This window comes from Cucurbita pepo, chromosome 1 (genome assembly GCF_057944985.1).
Source record: "Cucurbita pepo subsp. pepo isolate OVF chromosome 1, ASM5794498v1, whole genome shotgun sequence".
Lineage (NCBI taxonomy): Eukaryota > Viridiplantae > Streptophyta > Magnoliopsida > Cucurbitales > Cucurbitaceae > Cucurbita > Cucurbita pepo.
Window position 1 is genome coordinate 17,401,996 of NC_141798.1, and position 14,711 is coordinate 17,416,706.

General features: G+C 37.8%; 2 protein-coding genes across 4 annotated transcripts; one reads left to right on the forward strand and one right to left on the reverse strand.

Annotated features, from left to right (window-relative positions):
- Positions 1-1,754: 1,754 nt before the first annotated feature.
- Positions 1,755-12,160, forward strand: LOC111791407 (uncharacterized). Of its 3 annotated transcripts, none has more exons than XM_087127188.1 (12): positions 1,755-2,070; positions 2,371-2,630; positions 4,193-4,295; positions 5,548-5,748; positions 5,848-5,970; positions 6,100-6,137; positions 6,212-6,341; positions 6,514-10,671; positions 10,758-10,913; positions 11,073-11,171; positions 11,238-11,380; positions 11,474-12,160. In XM_087127188.1, the coding sequence occupies exons 3-12, from the start codon at positions 4,218-4,220 to the stop codon at positions 11,760-11,762; spliced, it is 5,415 nt and encodes a 1,804-aa protein (XP_086983314.1). In that variant the 5' UTR covers positions 1,755-2,070; positions 2,371-2,630; positions 4,193-4,217; the 3' UTR covers positions 11,763-12,160. The 3 variants fall into 3 exon arrangements, with proteins under 3 accessions (XP_086983314.1, XP_023528503.2, XP_023528512.2); XM_023672735.2 differs by having other exon boundaries at positions 2,424-2,630; XM_023672744.2 differs by lacking the exon at positions 2,371-2,630.
- A 1,499-nt stretch (positions 12,161-13,659) lies between these two features.
- On the reverse strand, positions 13,660-14,587 carry LOC147794908 (uncharacterized). The gene has a single exon (XM_087117165.1). The coding sequence runs from the start codon at positions 14,514-14,516 to the stop codon at positions 13,722-13,724; it is 795 nt and encodes a 264-aa protein (XP_086973291.1). The 5' UTR covers positions 14,517-14,587; the 3' UTR covers positions 13,660-13,721.
- Between the last annotated feature and the right edge of the window lie 124 nt (positions 14,588-14,711).

A 14,711-nucleotide genomic window follows, 5' to 3' on the forward strand; every position in this document is an offset into this window, starting at 1 on the left:
ACGCTGGCCCCGGAGGGGGTGGATTGTGATGTCCCACATTGGTTGGGGAGGAGAACAAACCACCATTTATAATCGGATGGGGTGGATTGTGATGTCCCACATTGATTGGGGAGGAGAACAAACTACCATTTTATAAGGGTGTGGAAACCTTTCCCGAGGAGAACAAACCACCTTTTATAAGGGTGTGAAAATCTTCCCCTAACAGACGCGTTTTAAAGCCTTAAGGGGAAGCCCGAAAAAAAAAGTCCAAAGAAGACAACATCTGCTAGCGGCGGATTTGAGCCGTTACATATACAAGCCATGTAAATTACTAACCATAACACGTTAACACTTATTGCTGATTAGACGACAAGTTTGTAAATATCATAGGCAAAGGGGGAGAAAAGGGGCATTTAATTATATAATATATATATACTTAATTATTTGAAGATTAGGAGTGATTAGTGAAGAAATAGAATTTAGAGAGGGCAGTAAAGAAAACGACACCGCATTAGGAAGGCCATGTGCAGGGGTGGCCCAGAGTGCGCCCCATTTTGGTGCATGCTTCGGCACCGCAATCAAGACTCCGCCCCCCCAGCTCTTTGGCTACATTCACTTGTCCATTTCCGCTTCCCCCCCCCCCCCCCCCCCCCCCCCCCCCCCCCCACATATTTTCACCCATTTATTTTATTTTATTTTTAAATATTTCATTTAATTCCTTTTAATTCTAAATTATAATAATATATTTGGATTATTTTGGTTGGCTTCCATAATAATAATATGTATTAGTTGAATCAATTTCATAGAATAAACAAAGTTTGTTAAATGATTGGATTACGATGGTTTGATTGATTTTGTAGTAAACTTTTTAATATATAAAAAAAATTAATTAATATATAAGTCTAATTTTTAAGGGTTTAATATAATTTTATAGTTTATTTTTTTTAAATAAAATTTAATTTTATCGGTTAATTTTAAGAATAGTTGATAGGATAGAAACTTACCGGTTTTATAATTTATTTGACTTTTTTTTTTTAATTTAAAAGACCAATAATTATAATTATTTATAATTTTAAGAACCGTCTCAATTAAGTTTTAAAATAATAATTATAAATATTCGTAAAAAAAAAAATACATTTATCATTAATAGTTTGATTTGGATGCCATTGTTGGTCTCCCAAGTTTTATTAACTTCCCCTAAACTAGCAAGAAGACTAATATTGGTTAATTAATTTTATTTATAGTAAGTGGAAATAATATTTAACTAAAATAGTTTAAACCATTTCCAATTTTAATATAAAAAAATCACTTAAAAAAAAGTAAAAATTACCAAATTTGTAGGCTACCAACTTTAAATATCAAATTCATAAGTTCGAGTTGTATTTAATAATATCATTTAATTTCAAATTTTAATTCTTCCGTAGATTAGAGAAATATTTTTTACTTTACTGTTGTAAAAAATTTAATGGTAATGTACAGTTAATAAAAAATTTTAACTTATTTTTTTTAGTTATTTTTATCTTCAACTTTAGTTATTAAATATTTACACATAATAAAAAAAAGATTTTAATTCTAATTTATTCCATGTTTATATGACAAAATAATTATATATATATTTATTTTAAAAAAGTTTTTTTTTTTTTTGAAAAAAGAAAGGGCAAGGAGAGGAATTAAGTGAAAAAGGGAGGGTATATCCGTAAATGAAGGAAATGGAAGAGGGTGATTAAGAAAAATAACTAATTGGAGGACAGGCAATCACAGGCTTTTGGCGGGTTCCTGAAGTTGATTTGTGAGCTGAAATCTCAGCTCCATTTCACCTTATTAATGCCTTTTAAATCCATATTTCCATTCTTTTTTACCGCTCCTCTGCGCCACCACCACCTCCTCCGCCGTTGCCGCCGCCGTCACTCCCTCCTCCACTATCCTTCTCTCCTAATCCTGACCAACAAACACTGAGAGCCCACTCCAAGCCTACCACTCAATTTCTTCATCTTCTCCGTTTTTTTCTCTTGCTTCTTTGCGGGATTTTCAGTAAAGATTCCATGCTCTTTCTTCCAACCGAAGCACCTGCAGATCCGCAGCTTAATCAAGGTACTCAACTACATTTGCTTATTAACCCCAATTAGTTTAATATTCCAAGTGTTCTAATAATGTTAATCAATCTGTTTTTAATCTTATTCGTTTCGCGACTTTTACTGGCGTGGTGATATCACTCTTCTGTTCACTTTCCTGCTCTTGGCGTTTTCTCCACTGTGTAATTTTCTAATTATTCGTTTTGGATTTTTTTTTTTTTTGCCATTTGCGTCTTCCTCTTTCTGGTGGGTTTTTTATGTTTAAATTCTTTCTCTTGTGTTACTTACACTTCATTTTCCTTTTTTCTTGTTTCTCCAGATTTGGTTGGACAGATTGTTTGGGATTCTGATTTTTCCCTCTGTTATTGTCAGTTTTCTTGTTCTGGGATTCAGTGCACGAACGGCATTTTTTTTTAATGGGGCTGTTTTCTAGATCACGGCTTTGTCCGTTTGCGTGGGTGGATTTTGTTTAGGTCATTGCTGTTTCCAGTGCCTGGATCCGGGGGTTTTCTACTGGATGGTTTGAATTTTGTCTCTAAAATTTGGCGTTTCTGACAAGTTTGTGTCTCATCCAAGAAGGTGCGTTTAAGAATTCTCATATGTTTCTGAATTGTTTTTCTGTTCTTCTTCTCCTTGCTCTTATGCTGTTTTCTTCTTCTTGTTTTCCCTTTTGTTTCCCTTATTGTTTAAGAAAGAATGTGTTGTCTGGGTTCAAGATGCTTGAGCTGAATCTCCAGCATTTCATGGTTTGCTCTCTTCGTCAAATTTTGATTTTAAAGTTCGGATGTTCTGTTTTTTGTGTGCTTGTTATTCCCTATCCCAATGATGTTCAGTTGTCATCTTCTTTCACTGTTCTTCTCAATGGTACTGGTCTGACCTTTTGATGTGATCTACTAACAGCCCGTGACTGTAAATTTGAATTTCTAGTCTAGGTAGAGTCTGCCTGCTGGAATTGTTCACCCAAAGATGCGGTTTCGTCTAATATGGATTTAGAGTTTTATCAGTACAGCCATGCTTTGGTTATGTGCATTTTGATCGGTACTGATTGTAATTTTCATTAAACAAAGAAAGTATTGAGTACATTAGTATTGACTTGGTCTGTTGTTCAGCATTGCCTAATTTCTTGTGTGTCCTCTGCATGTACTTCCAAACTCTTGTTGAATGTGTAACGACCTAAGCCCAAGGTTTTTAAAACGCGTTTTCTAGGGAGAGGTTTCCACACCCTTATAAAGAATGCTTCATTCTCCTCCCCAATCGATGTGGGATCTCACAATCTAGGCACCGACATTGATGTGGGACCCCCCAATCCACCCCCTTTGGAGTCCAATGTCCTTGCTTGCACATCGTCTTGTGTCCACTACCCTTCAGGGTTTAGTCTCCTCGTTGACACATTGCCCGATGTTTGGCTCTGATACCATTTGTAACAACCCAAACCCACTGCTAGGAGATATTGTCCTCTTTGGGCTTTCCCTTTCGGGCTTCCCCTCAAGGATTTTAAAACGCGTATGCTAGGGAAAGGTTTTCACACCCTTATAAAGAATGTTTTGTTCTCCTCCCCAACCGATGTGGGATCTCACAGAATGCCCCTTTGTTTCATGACTTTAATGTTTTCCCAAGTCGGTTCTTTTTATATTTCCTAGTTCGATTACCGAGTACAAGCATATACTACTTCATGCTCTCCCATTTTCCTATTTTCCAGCTGAGAAAAGGGATTCATTATCCTTTCATTGTGATACTTAAAAGTTGCTATGATATTGTGGTCAAGGGGAAGGTCTAAGTTTGAATTCGTAACTTAAGTTGTATTTGTATCATTCAACTCTATGAGATTTCACTTTTACTTGCTGTTTCCTCTTTTGCTCAACTGCTAAAGTTTTATGCATAATCTGAGAAGCCCTGATATGATTGTGGTGATGGAAAACTAATTTATTGCCTACATTATTGGCTATATCTTAGGCTGTTTTTGACAAGCCCTGATATGATTGTGTTCAAGCCTTTTTTCATTCATTAAGATTCTTCCTCATGTATTTATTTCCAAAAGGCTGTTTTTGAAGAGAAATATGGGGTCACTTACCTCATCAGTTTACAGAAAATCATACTTTAGGAATAAGACGAAGCTGTTGTTTAAATCAAATTTTGTGCAGTGGATGATTGCGATATTGCATAAAAATGTCGAGGAATGCTAAATGGAAGCTTGAGAAGACAAGAGTAAAGGTGGTCTTCAGGCTTCAATTTCATGCCACGCATGTAAGTCAGCTTACTTCATTACCAGATTCTTCCATATTTACTTTTATTTCCTTTCTATGTACTTTCTAGGTGTCTCATTTGGAAACATGCTTCCAATGCTTTCCTTTTGATATTGTATTCATATCACAACGAACATATTGTTCATTTATAGACCAATATATAGAATATATATAACAGCCTAAGTCCACCACTAGAAGATATTGTTTTCTTTGGGATTTCCCTTCAAGGTTTTTAAAACGCGTCTATTAGGAGAGGTTTCCACACCCGTATAAGAAACGATTCGTTTTCCTCTCAAACCAATGTGGGATCTCACAATCCATTCCCCTTGGGGGCCAGCGTCCTCGCTGGCACACCACCCGATGTCTGGCTTTGATACCTTTTGTAACGACCCGACTTTCCGCACATGCGCTGGTTGGAGTCGTCACTTAGCAATCAAACATTTATAATTTAAGATACATGCAAACATGCTAAAGATAATTTACTAAAAAATCATGCTTGGGGTGCCCTTTCTAAATAATTTAAAAACATGCAATTTAACCAAATAGTTTCACAATAAGATAATGAAAGAAAACGACACCGGGCGGTGTGCTAGTGAGGATGTTGGGCACCCAAGGGAGGTGGATTGTGAGATCTCACATCGGTTGGAGAGGAGAACGAAACATTCCTTATGAGAGTGTTGAAACCTCTTCCTAGTAGACGTGTTTTAAAACCATGAGACTGATGGTGGTTTGTAACGGGCCAAAGTAGACAATATCTTTTAGCGGTAAGCTTAGGCTGTTACAATATAAAAGAACTAGAAAAGGGTAGCCAGCATAAGATGGGTGCTTAGTGGGAGGATTCTAATATTGGATTCAATCAGTGATATCAATCATGCGAATGAGCTAATCTTCAGGAGCTCAGTCCTTGTAGAGTGGGCATGACTGAGTAAAGTTGTGTTATATGGTAAGAATGGAAAAACACAAAAGACAACATGTTTTCTGGCATGTGATGATTGGATTGTTGTTCATTGTCTTATTTGGTTTGAATGCCTGGATTTCTAGTATGATTCCCAAGTCATTGAAGCTTAAACTCTTACATCTGAATTGTTCCTCTTTCTTTTTCTTCCTTCATTGGCCGTTTTCAGTTGTCAACAGACTCGGTAGTAATACAGTATAACACTTTATTTTGACATAAAATACTGCCTACGATATCGAATGCATCCAATCGTATCATTTAGCAACGACTGAATCTTGTTCTCTCCTGCTCGATCCAGATTCCACAATTTGGATGGGACAAACTATTTATATCTTTTATTCCTGCTGATTCTGGAAAGGCAACAGCAAAGACAACTAAAGCAAATGTGAAAAATGGAGCCTGCAAATGGGCTGATCCTATCTATGAAACAGCTAGGCTTCTTCAAGACACTAGAACAAAGAAATATGATGATAAGCTCTATAAACTTGTGGTGACCATGGTAGTATTTCTATTAATGCTTAATTTTCTCGTTCCTTGATTGTTTTTTAACTTCTTGTTTGCTCTAACTTCTTTTTGGACCGAATCCCAACAATAATAGGGCTCGTCTCGTTCGAGCATCCTTGGGGAAGCTGACATCAATCTTGCGGATTATGCTGATGCATTGAAGCCTTCAGCTGTTGCCCTGCCTCTTAATGGGTGTGAATCAGGAACTATTTTACATGTAAGAATTTTGAAAGGCTTGGCGTTCCTAACATGTAGCTCAAAGCTCTTATCAATATCGTTCAATCATATTCAATCATATTTGTTATAATTTGACTGTAACATATCGTTCAATCATATTCAATGGCAGGTTACTGTACAGCTTCTTACTTCTAAAACTGGTTTCAGGTACTACTTAAAATGAAACTTTCATAATCTATCCTATTTTCATCCTATTAACATTTATTACTCATTATCTTTAGGGAGTTTGAGCAGCAAAGGGAGCTTAGGGAGAGGGGGCTCCCGACGTTCTCCGATCAAAATAGTCACGGTGAATCTCCTAGCGGAAAAGTGTCACTATCCGATGATTCAGTGAATAATCATTCAAATAAGGTTTTCTTATCAATTGTTATACTACTCCAATTTAGCCAATTAGAAAATCTTTGTGTACTCCTTTAGCTTTGGCTTGCTCTTTTAGTATATTCAGATTTCAGTGAAATTGTTCTGCTACTAAAAAACATTTCTCCCTGTGCTTCCCATCCCACTTCCACCTTGTCTGAAATAGGTAAATGCAAGAATTAGGTCCAAAGAAGTATATAGCGAACTCCCCTTACTCGAAGACGAGGTTGGGCGAAAAGAAGAGTATGCAGATTCAGCAACCGGTTTCGATGGTTCGTCCAATACTTCAGAAAGTCTATATGCTGAGAAACATGAAATTGACAGCATAAAAAGCACAGTATCTGGTGATCTAGGTGCCATTTCCACTGGCCAAAGTCCTGGGTCAGAGAAAGGAGACCAGGGTGATCATCAATATTCAGTGGAGGGATCCAGTAAATGGGCTCATAACTGGAGTTCCGACTATGCTGCTGATGGTGAACTGGCTGCTGTATATAAAGAAAATCATAGACTTAGAGAAAGCTTGGAAGTCGCCAAGTCCTCGATTGTCGAGTTGAAGCTAGAGGTAAGCACTCTGCAAAATCATGTCGATGATATGGATGTCGAAACACAAAAATTTGCTTGGCAGCTTGCTTCTGAGACTTCTTCAGGTAAAGAACTGACAGAAGAAGTTTCAGTATTGAAATCCGAGTGTTTAAACCTTAAAAACGAGCTCGAGAGATTAAAAAATTTGCAATCAAGTCTTTCAGAATCTAGAAAAGAAATTGTGGAGAGTGACCAGGATAACTTATCCCAAAAGTTAGAGCTAAAATGGTTAAAGGGGCTCTTAACCATGGAGGAAAAGATTAGAGATATACTAAATAAGGCTCACTTTGGATGTCAAGACAGAGATGTTCGGTTTCTTCTGGCCGACTTGGAGGCCTTGCTCTGCTTTCTACAAGATTTCAGAGAACGAACGGAACAGGAAATTTCATGTGTCAAAGCAAACCAAAATGAGATCCGAAAGTTAAACTCCCCGATATTGGCATCGGGAACTGGGTTCGATTCAGACATTTACCACACTGATAGCATGCTTCATTGTCTTATACCGGGTCTGGTGTCGTACGAGCCCAATTCTATAGATGCCTTCAGTTCAATGAAAGGGAAAATTTTTGAACTTCTAAGGGAGTTGGACGAGTCAAAAGCGAAACAGGAAAGCCTTGCACAGAAAATGGACCAAATGGAATGCTATTATGAAGCTTTTATCCATGAACTTGAGGAAAATCAGAGACAGATTATTGGAGAGCTGCAGAATCTCAGAAATGAGCATGCAACATGTATATATACTATCACGGCTTCTAAGGATGAAATAGAAGCCCTGCATCATGAAATGAATAACCATTTAATGAAGTTTGCTGAAGAGAAGAAGAGCTCAGATTTCATCAACAAGGAGCTTGAAAGGAGGGTTTTTAGTGCTGAGACGGCTCTCAAAAGGGCACGCTTAAACTACTCAATTGCCGTGAATCAGCTACAGAAGGACCTCGATATACTATCCGTCCAGGTGACGTCCATGTATGAAACTAATGAGAACCTCATTAAGCATGCACTTACTGGTTCTTCACTTCCAAGTAGTCGAGAATACTGTGAAATAGGTTCGAATCCGAAAGTCGAATTGGAGGAATTTTCTACGGGAAAACTCTTGCAGTGTCAGAATCATGATGCAGGGGTAAAGAAATATCATTTTACGGGCGGTATTTTCTCTGAAGACTTGAAAAGGTCTCTCTACTTCCAGGAAGGGCTGTATCAAAAGGTTGAAGATGAAGTCTTTGAAGTGCATTTAGTAAACATACACCTGGATATATTTTCAAAGACGCTGCAAGAAACGTTGCTTGAAGCGAGTTCTGGTTTTCGACTTATGAAAGAGAGAATGAATGAGATTAGTCAGCAGCTGGAACTATCAACCAAGTCCAAGGAATTATTGTTTCTTGAACTGCAAGCTTCTTTGGAAGAGATTGATTCTCTTAATAAATATAAAACTGCGATCGTTGCAAAATACAACGAAATGGAATCGAAGACTGAAGTTTTAGAAGAAAATTTATTAAACGTTACTCGTGAAAATTCCTTGCGGGCCAAGAAAATGGCAGAATGTGAGGCCTTGATGACAGAATATAGAACTTTTGAGAAAAAGTATCAGACTTGTCATATGGAGAAGTTAGAGCTGGAAAATTTAATGATGGAGAAAAGCCTTGAAAACGAAAAGCTTCGTAATGAGATTTCTTCTTTGCACGAAGAATTCAAAGCTCGTAGAGTTGAATTCGACAACCTCGTTTCAGTGAAGGAGGATCTGCATAATACTGTTGATTTTGCGCACGATAAGTTGAGTAACATATTGGCTTCCTGTGACAAAAACTATAACAATCTCTTTACCTTAGGTGATTCTGTTCATGATGATTTGGATTCAAAGAGCTTAGCAAGCGTGGTTTCGCAGTTAGAAAATCTCCATCTTGATGCATGCAAGAAAGTTCTTCAGCTAATGAACGAGAACGAGCATCTAATGGAAGAAAGAGATATGGCTCAAAAGTCCTTGAGCATAGCAGCATCAGAGAATCTAATCATGAAAGAGAATCTTGAACGTGTAAGACAAGACACGGTCAACCGATTGGATAAGGCGAATGAGCTAGTGCAGAAGTTTCATATAGCAATGGAGACTGTTTCTGAAAACATTAATAGCAGTGAAGCTGAAGATAAATTTACCCAGCAGCAAAAAGAACTTCTGTCTGTTCTCGATCATGTCGAGGATGAACTCGAACAACTGACTTCTAAAAACAATGGGCTTGAAAATGAAATGATGGCACTGAGATTGGTAGATGAAGAACTTGGAAATTGTAAGTTTACAATCGAGCTCTTAGCGAAGGAGAAAAATGCTCTAGTTGAGTCATTACATGAAAAAGTAGAGGAATCAATGAAGCTTAAGTTAGAGCTGGATCGTTCAAAAGATAATTCTCAATCAGAGAAAAGTTTGATAGATGGTTTGGAGAAAAGAATCAAAGATCTTGATGATCATTTTGAGAAAACGAAGGCGGAAGTTGGAAGTCTCAATCGATTGGTATCGAAGCTCGAGTCGGAGAAATCAAGACTCAACGAAGATTTACTACGGTCCGAGGAACTTCTTCAGCGCTTTGATCAAGAAAACTCTTCCTTGGTTTGTTTGGAAAGTGAATTATGTGAAATGCATGAATTTTCAATAGCTGCAGATGTTAGCCTAGTTTTCACAAGATCTCAGTATCAGAACCATCTTGAAAATCTTGTTCAGAAACTTGTGTTATCAGAAACCGAGTTAGAAGCTTTCGCTTCGGAAAACAAAACGCTTCTTGATGCAAACAAAAAAGTGACGATTCAGTCCGAGGAATTACGAAACCGGACTAAAATTTTGGAGGTTGCAGCTGATGCTGATAGAACTCATCATGCTCAAGAGATTGAAAAACTGGGGAAAAAGTTGAAGACTTATGAAACTGAGATTTATGATTTGTTGCTTTGTAAGGAAGAATTGGAAGTAAGTTTGTTGGTTGTCCGATCGAAATTGGACGAACAGCACGCTCATATAATCATGCTCGAAGGTATGAGCGACGAGATGGTAATCTTGCAGAATAACTGTAATGATCTAACCCAGAGGCTTTCTGAACAAATCTTGAGAACAGAAGAATTCAAGAACTTGACTACTCACTTGAAGGATCTAAAAGACAAGGCCGACACAGAATGTCGACAACTTCGTGAAAAGAAAGAGAACGAAGGGACATTGAATTCCGTGCAAGAGTCTCTTAGAATTGCATTCATCAAAGAGCAATACGAAACGAAGTTGCAGGAATTGAAGCACCAGCTCTCTGTGTCCAAGAAACACAGTGAAGAAATGCTGTGGAAGTTGCAAGATGCAATCGATGAAGTCGAAAATAGGAAAAGAACTGAAGTTTCTCACATAAAACGAAATGAAGAGCTCGGAAATAAGATCCTGGAGCTGGAAGATAACTTGAACGCAGCTGTTTCCGAAAAGCGGGAAATAACGAAGGCGTATGATTTGGTGAAGGCTGAAAAAGAATGCTGTTCTATTAGCCTTGAGTGCTGCAAGGAAGAAAAACAAGAGCTTGAAGATTGTTTGAAGAAATGTAATGATGATAAACTAAAATTTTCAATGGAACTGAACCTAATGAAAGATTTACTGGAGAGTTACAAAATGTCCTCAGACCAAGAAAATGCAGCTCCTTGTGAAGAAGTGGAATGCACAAGATCAGTTTCAGCTGATGAGACCGATAATTCACAAGCTTTCCTCAATGGTCGAGGGCGACCCGAGCAGGTATATGATGTCATTGTCTAATTTGGCTTACTTTGCTTGGTTTGCTGAGAAAAGTATCGCATTTTCGTGTGTCGTGTCAATGGCAGGATGTTCGGATGTTGAGAAGTGTCGACGGGCTCCAAGATGGCTCTCCTGGCAATCAAGATGGCTCACTGCATGATGAGACAAAGCATTTAGCTCTGGTAAATGATAACTTCAGAGCTCAAAGCTTGAAATTTAGCATGGATCACCTAAATGAAGAGGTTAGTAAGCTGTATTGGAGAAAGAAAGTTCGGGTTTCGTTTTTTGATTTATCGTATCGTTTAACAGCTCGAGGACTGCGAGAAGGAAGATCCTGAGATATGAATCCAAACATGTTTGTTTTTAATGTTGTTATAGTCATCTCGTGTTCTTGCTTGCAGTTGGAAAGATTGAAAAACGAAAACTCGCTTGTGCCTGATGATCATACTTCTGAGGCGGATTTTCCTGGGTTAGAATGTCAACTGATGCAGTTACATAAGGTAGTCCATAATTACCAATTTTCGACGTGTAAATCGACGTACTGACACTTCGGTTCGTTTGTTCAGGTGAACGAAGAACTAGGAAGCATATTCCCTCTGTTCAAGGAGTTTTCGAGCAGTGGCAATGCTTTAGAACGGGTACTAGCTTTGGAGATCGAGCTCGCTGAAGCATTGCGAGCTAAAAAGAAACCGAGCCTACATTTTCAGAGGTACATCACACAGTACGAGCATGGAAAATTTGATTCTTATTAGCATTTTTCTACTCTTGATGTTTTCAACAAAATTTTTGGTTTGTGGTTCAGTTCTTTCTTGAAGCAACACGGCGATGAAGAAGCGATATTCCGAAGCTTTCGAGACATCAATGAGTTAATCAAAGACATGTTAGATCTAAAGGGAAAGTACACAACTGTCGAGACTGAGCTGAGAGAGATGCATGACCGTTACTCCCAATTAAGCCTTCAGTTTGCAGAGGTTGAAGGGGAGAGACAGAAGCTCATGATGACTGTCAAGAACGTCCGAGCGTCCAGGAAGCTTCTAAATGCCAATAATCGACCATCGTGGTCGTCCCGAGAGGAGCATTCTCCTTCATAGCTTCTTGGCTTCCTAAGGTGGTCTCTATTGTGTCTTTCATAGGTTGTTGAAATCACATTCCAGTTCAAATATTACACCAAGGGCTCCATCTTCGGGTTCGAGCATCATATGACCAAGGATATTGATAGTCAAGGGAGCGAGGCGGTACGAGTTTAGAGTCGAGTGAGCTGCACAAGTGAAAATGCAACAGTTTTGTGTAAATAAGAAGAAAGCTTCTGCACGTATTGATTCACCAGTTGGTAGAGCATTATGAAGTATAGGATGTTGTGTTCTATTTCCATGTAATTTTTTTCTGTACAGTAAATGAAGAAATATACCTTCTTCATGGCTACAGGACACTTTAACTCTCCAAATATTACGAAGAGATAGCAATGAAACCATGTCCATTCTCAATCAAAGCTTAGAATATGGTGGGCCTGGCCCATATATGGGAACTAAACAACGGGCTACTAAACTGCCTTCAAACTTCACTTCCTTTGTGGGCTTATTGGGCTTTGGAAAACCGTAGCAAGACTGTTTTCGTGGGCTTATTAGGCCCAAAGACTCGACATATATTTTTAAAAATGAAGAAAAATGAAATGAAATAGAATATGGGCCATAAAAGGTGTATATATATATATATAATATACATTTAGAAGCCATTAGTAATTCGGAGGTCCCACTAACTCATGTTCACCTATCACCTAACATATCCCATGGAAAGCTTCAAATGGTGTCGTTATACTGTTGTTACATGCGAACCGTATCAGATGACAGTTATAGTTGCTTCTGATGTGGTATTGCTTGAAAACTAAATTGGTATAGTTGATGCTTGAAAACTGATGTAGTATAGTTGCCTGAAAACTGTTATTTTATACAAACCGTATACAAACCCTATCCGATGACAGTTATAGTTGCTTGAAAACTGATGTGGTATGCGAACTCTATCCGATTTTGCAGCAGCTTAGAATCTCCTCCCAATTTATTGGATTTTGGTATTAAATCCAAGATCTATACACGAAGTAAGCAGCCCCCTTAACATCTCTTGCAAACAATTCTCGATGCAAAGAGTGGATCTGCAGGATCCCTTTGGTATATCTTCTAAAATTTGGTTTTAACTTTCTGTCTAACCATCTTCGGGTGGAAGGCAGGTACTAAATTACTAAAATTGAGGCGAGTACACGAGTACACCACCGTTTTTGAAATCCACGTATCCAACACTTTCTAGAATCCACACCAAAATCATGACAAAAGAATTACTTTTGTTCCTAACCTTCATGAAAATTTTCTCCAATTTTTTTTTTATTTATTAAAAAAAAGTATAAACCTTTAAATGTACAATTTCAATTTTTTAAAAATATAACTTTTTATTATAAAATATAAAACATTCTAATAAATTCAATAATAATATATTATAAGAAAAAAAATTATATAATAAATAAGATAAAATATAAATTAAGTTAGTTTTGTTTCTGATTGTATATACATTAAAAAAAAAAAAAAAACTAAATATATATATATATATATACATAAAACATGTGTGTATTAGTAATAAACTTAATTATTATAAAATGAATTGAAGAAAATTTTGGAGTAATGAAAGAAAATTTCTAATTCCACTTGATTTCTAAAAAAAATTGGTAGAATCTTAAAAAGAAATATGTATGGCGATATATTTCTATTTGTTCAACTGAAAATAAAAAGAAGAAGAAGAAGAAGAAGAAGAAGAAGAAGAAGATGAAGAAGAAGAAGAAGAAGATGAAGAAGAAGAAGAAGAAGAAGAAGAAGAAGAAGAAGAAGATGAAGAAGAAGAAGAAGAAGAAGATGAAGAAGAAGAAGAAGAAGAAGATGAAGAAGAAGAAGAAAAAGGGGCGACGAGAAAAACTTACAAAAATCTGCAGACATATCAATGGAGGACTAAAATCGAAACGCTAAATCTCTTTAATGTTTCCAATTGCAACCACTCACCATCTACAAAACTCACATAACTGTACCCATCGAACGAAGAGGAGCCGAACCGAAATGTCCATGGACGACGTGTCGTTCTCCTAAATTCCCATTTACACCACAAAACGGTCCCCGATCGCAAACCATTCTGCCTCCGCCTCCGCCGAACGGAAAACTCTTAAAACCATATTCAGGATCGTCGCCTTCTTCGCATTCAACCGATTCTTTGATCTTCTCTTCTTCTTCGGCATCTTCGATGAATTGAAGATCCTGATCATTCTCATCCTCTGTACCGACGCCGGCGACATTCGCCGGAACGAGATTGAGAATTAAACGGCCATTTTCACGGTGCGATTCCAAGGATTGATGATGCTTCACTCTCTCCAGATTCAAAATCAACCTTCCATCGATGCAATTTCTCGTTAAAATCCACGGCGGTCGAATTCGATGCCCTGCCAGTGCCTCTAGGAAAGGAATCGGTGGAGGAAACTCCTTTTTCAACAAATCGCGACGATTAACGCGATTATTAGAAAAATCGGAATCAGAGCGAGTTACTTTCTCTTCGATTTCTCCAGCATTCGAAGTCAAGCAAACTCCGCTCTCAGTTCCGATCAAATCGTCCATTAAAAAATTAAAAGATCTGATGGAATTACAAAAAGAAGAAGACGAAGAATTAGTCGACAATTTTGACCTGATAATGCCGACTCCAACACCGCGAATGACTCGTTCTTCCTTTCCTTTTCCTTCTTCCAAAGAAATTAGGGCTTTGAGTCCAGAAATCGAGGATCGTACAGTTTCGATTACTGGACATTGATTCTGATTTTGCATGGGGAACCGAAAACTCGTTGCGCAGAGCAGGAAGCCTAAGAAAGACGAAACGATTACCTTAACCTCTGAAAAAAAGCTGCGTTCGCCAGAGAAATACCCCATGGCGGATTTCCTCACTGTTCTATTGCAGAAAGGGTTTTCTTTTGCTCTCCCAAACCCTAGCCATGGTGGCCCCCCGGGAATGAAATGAATATA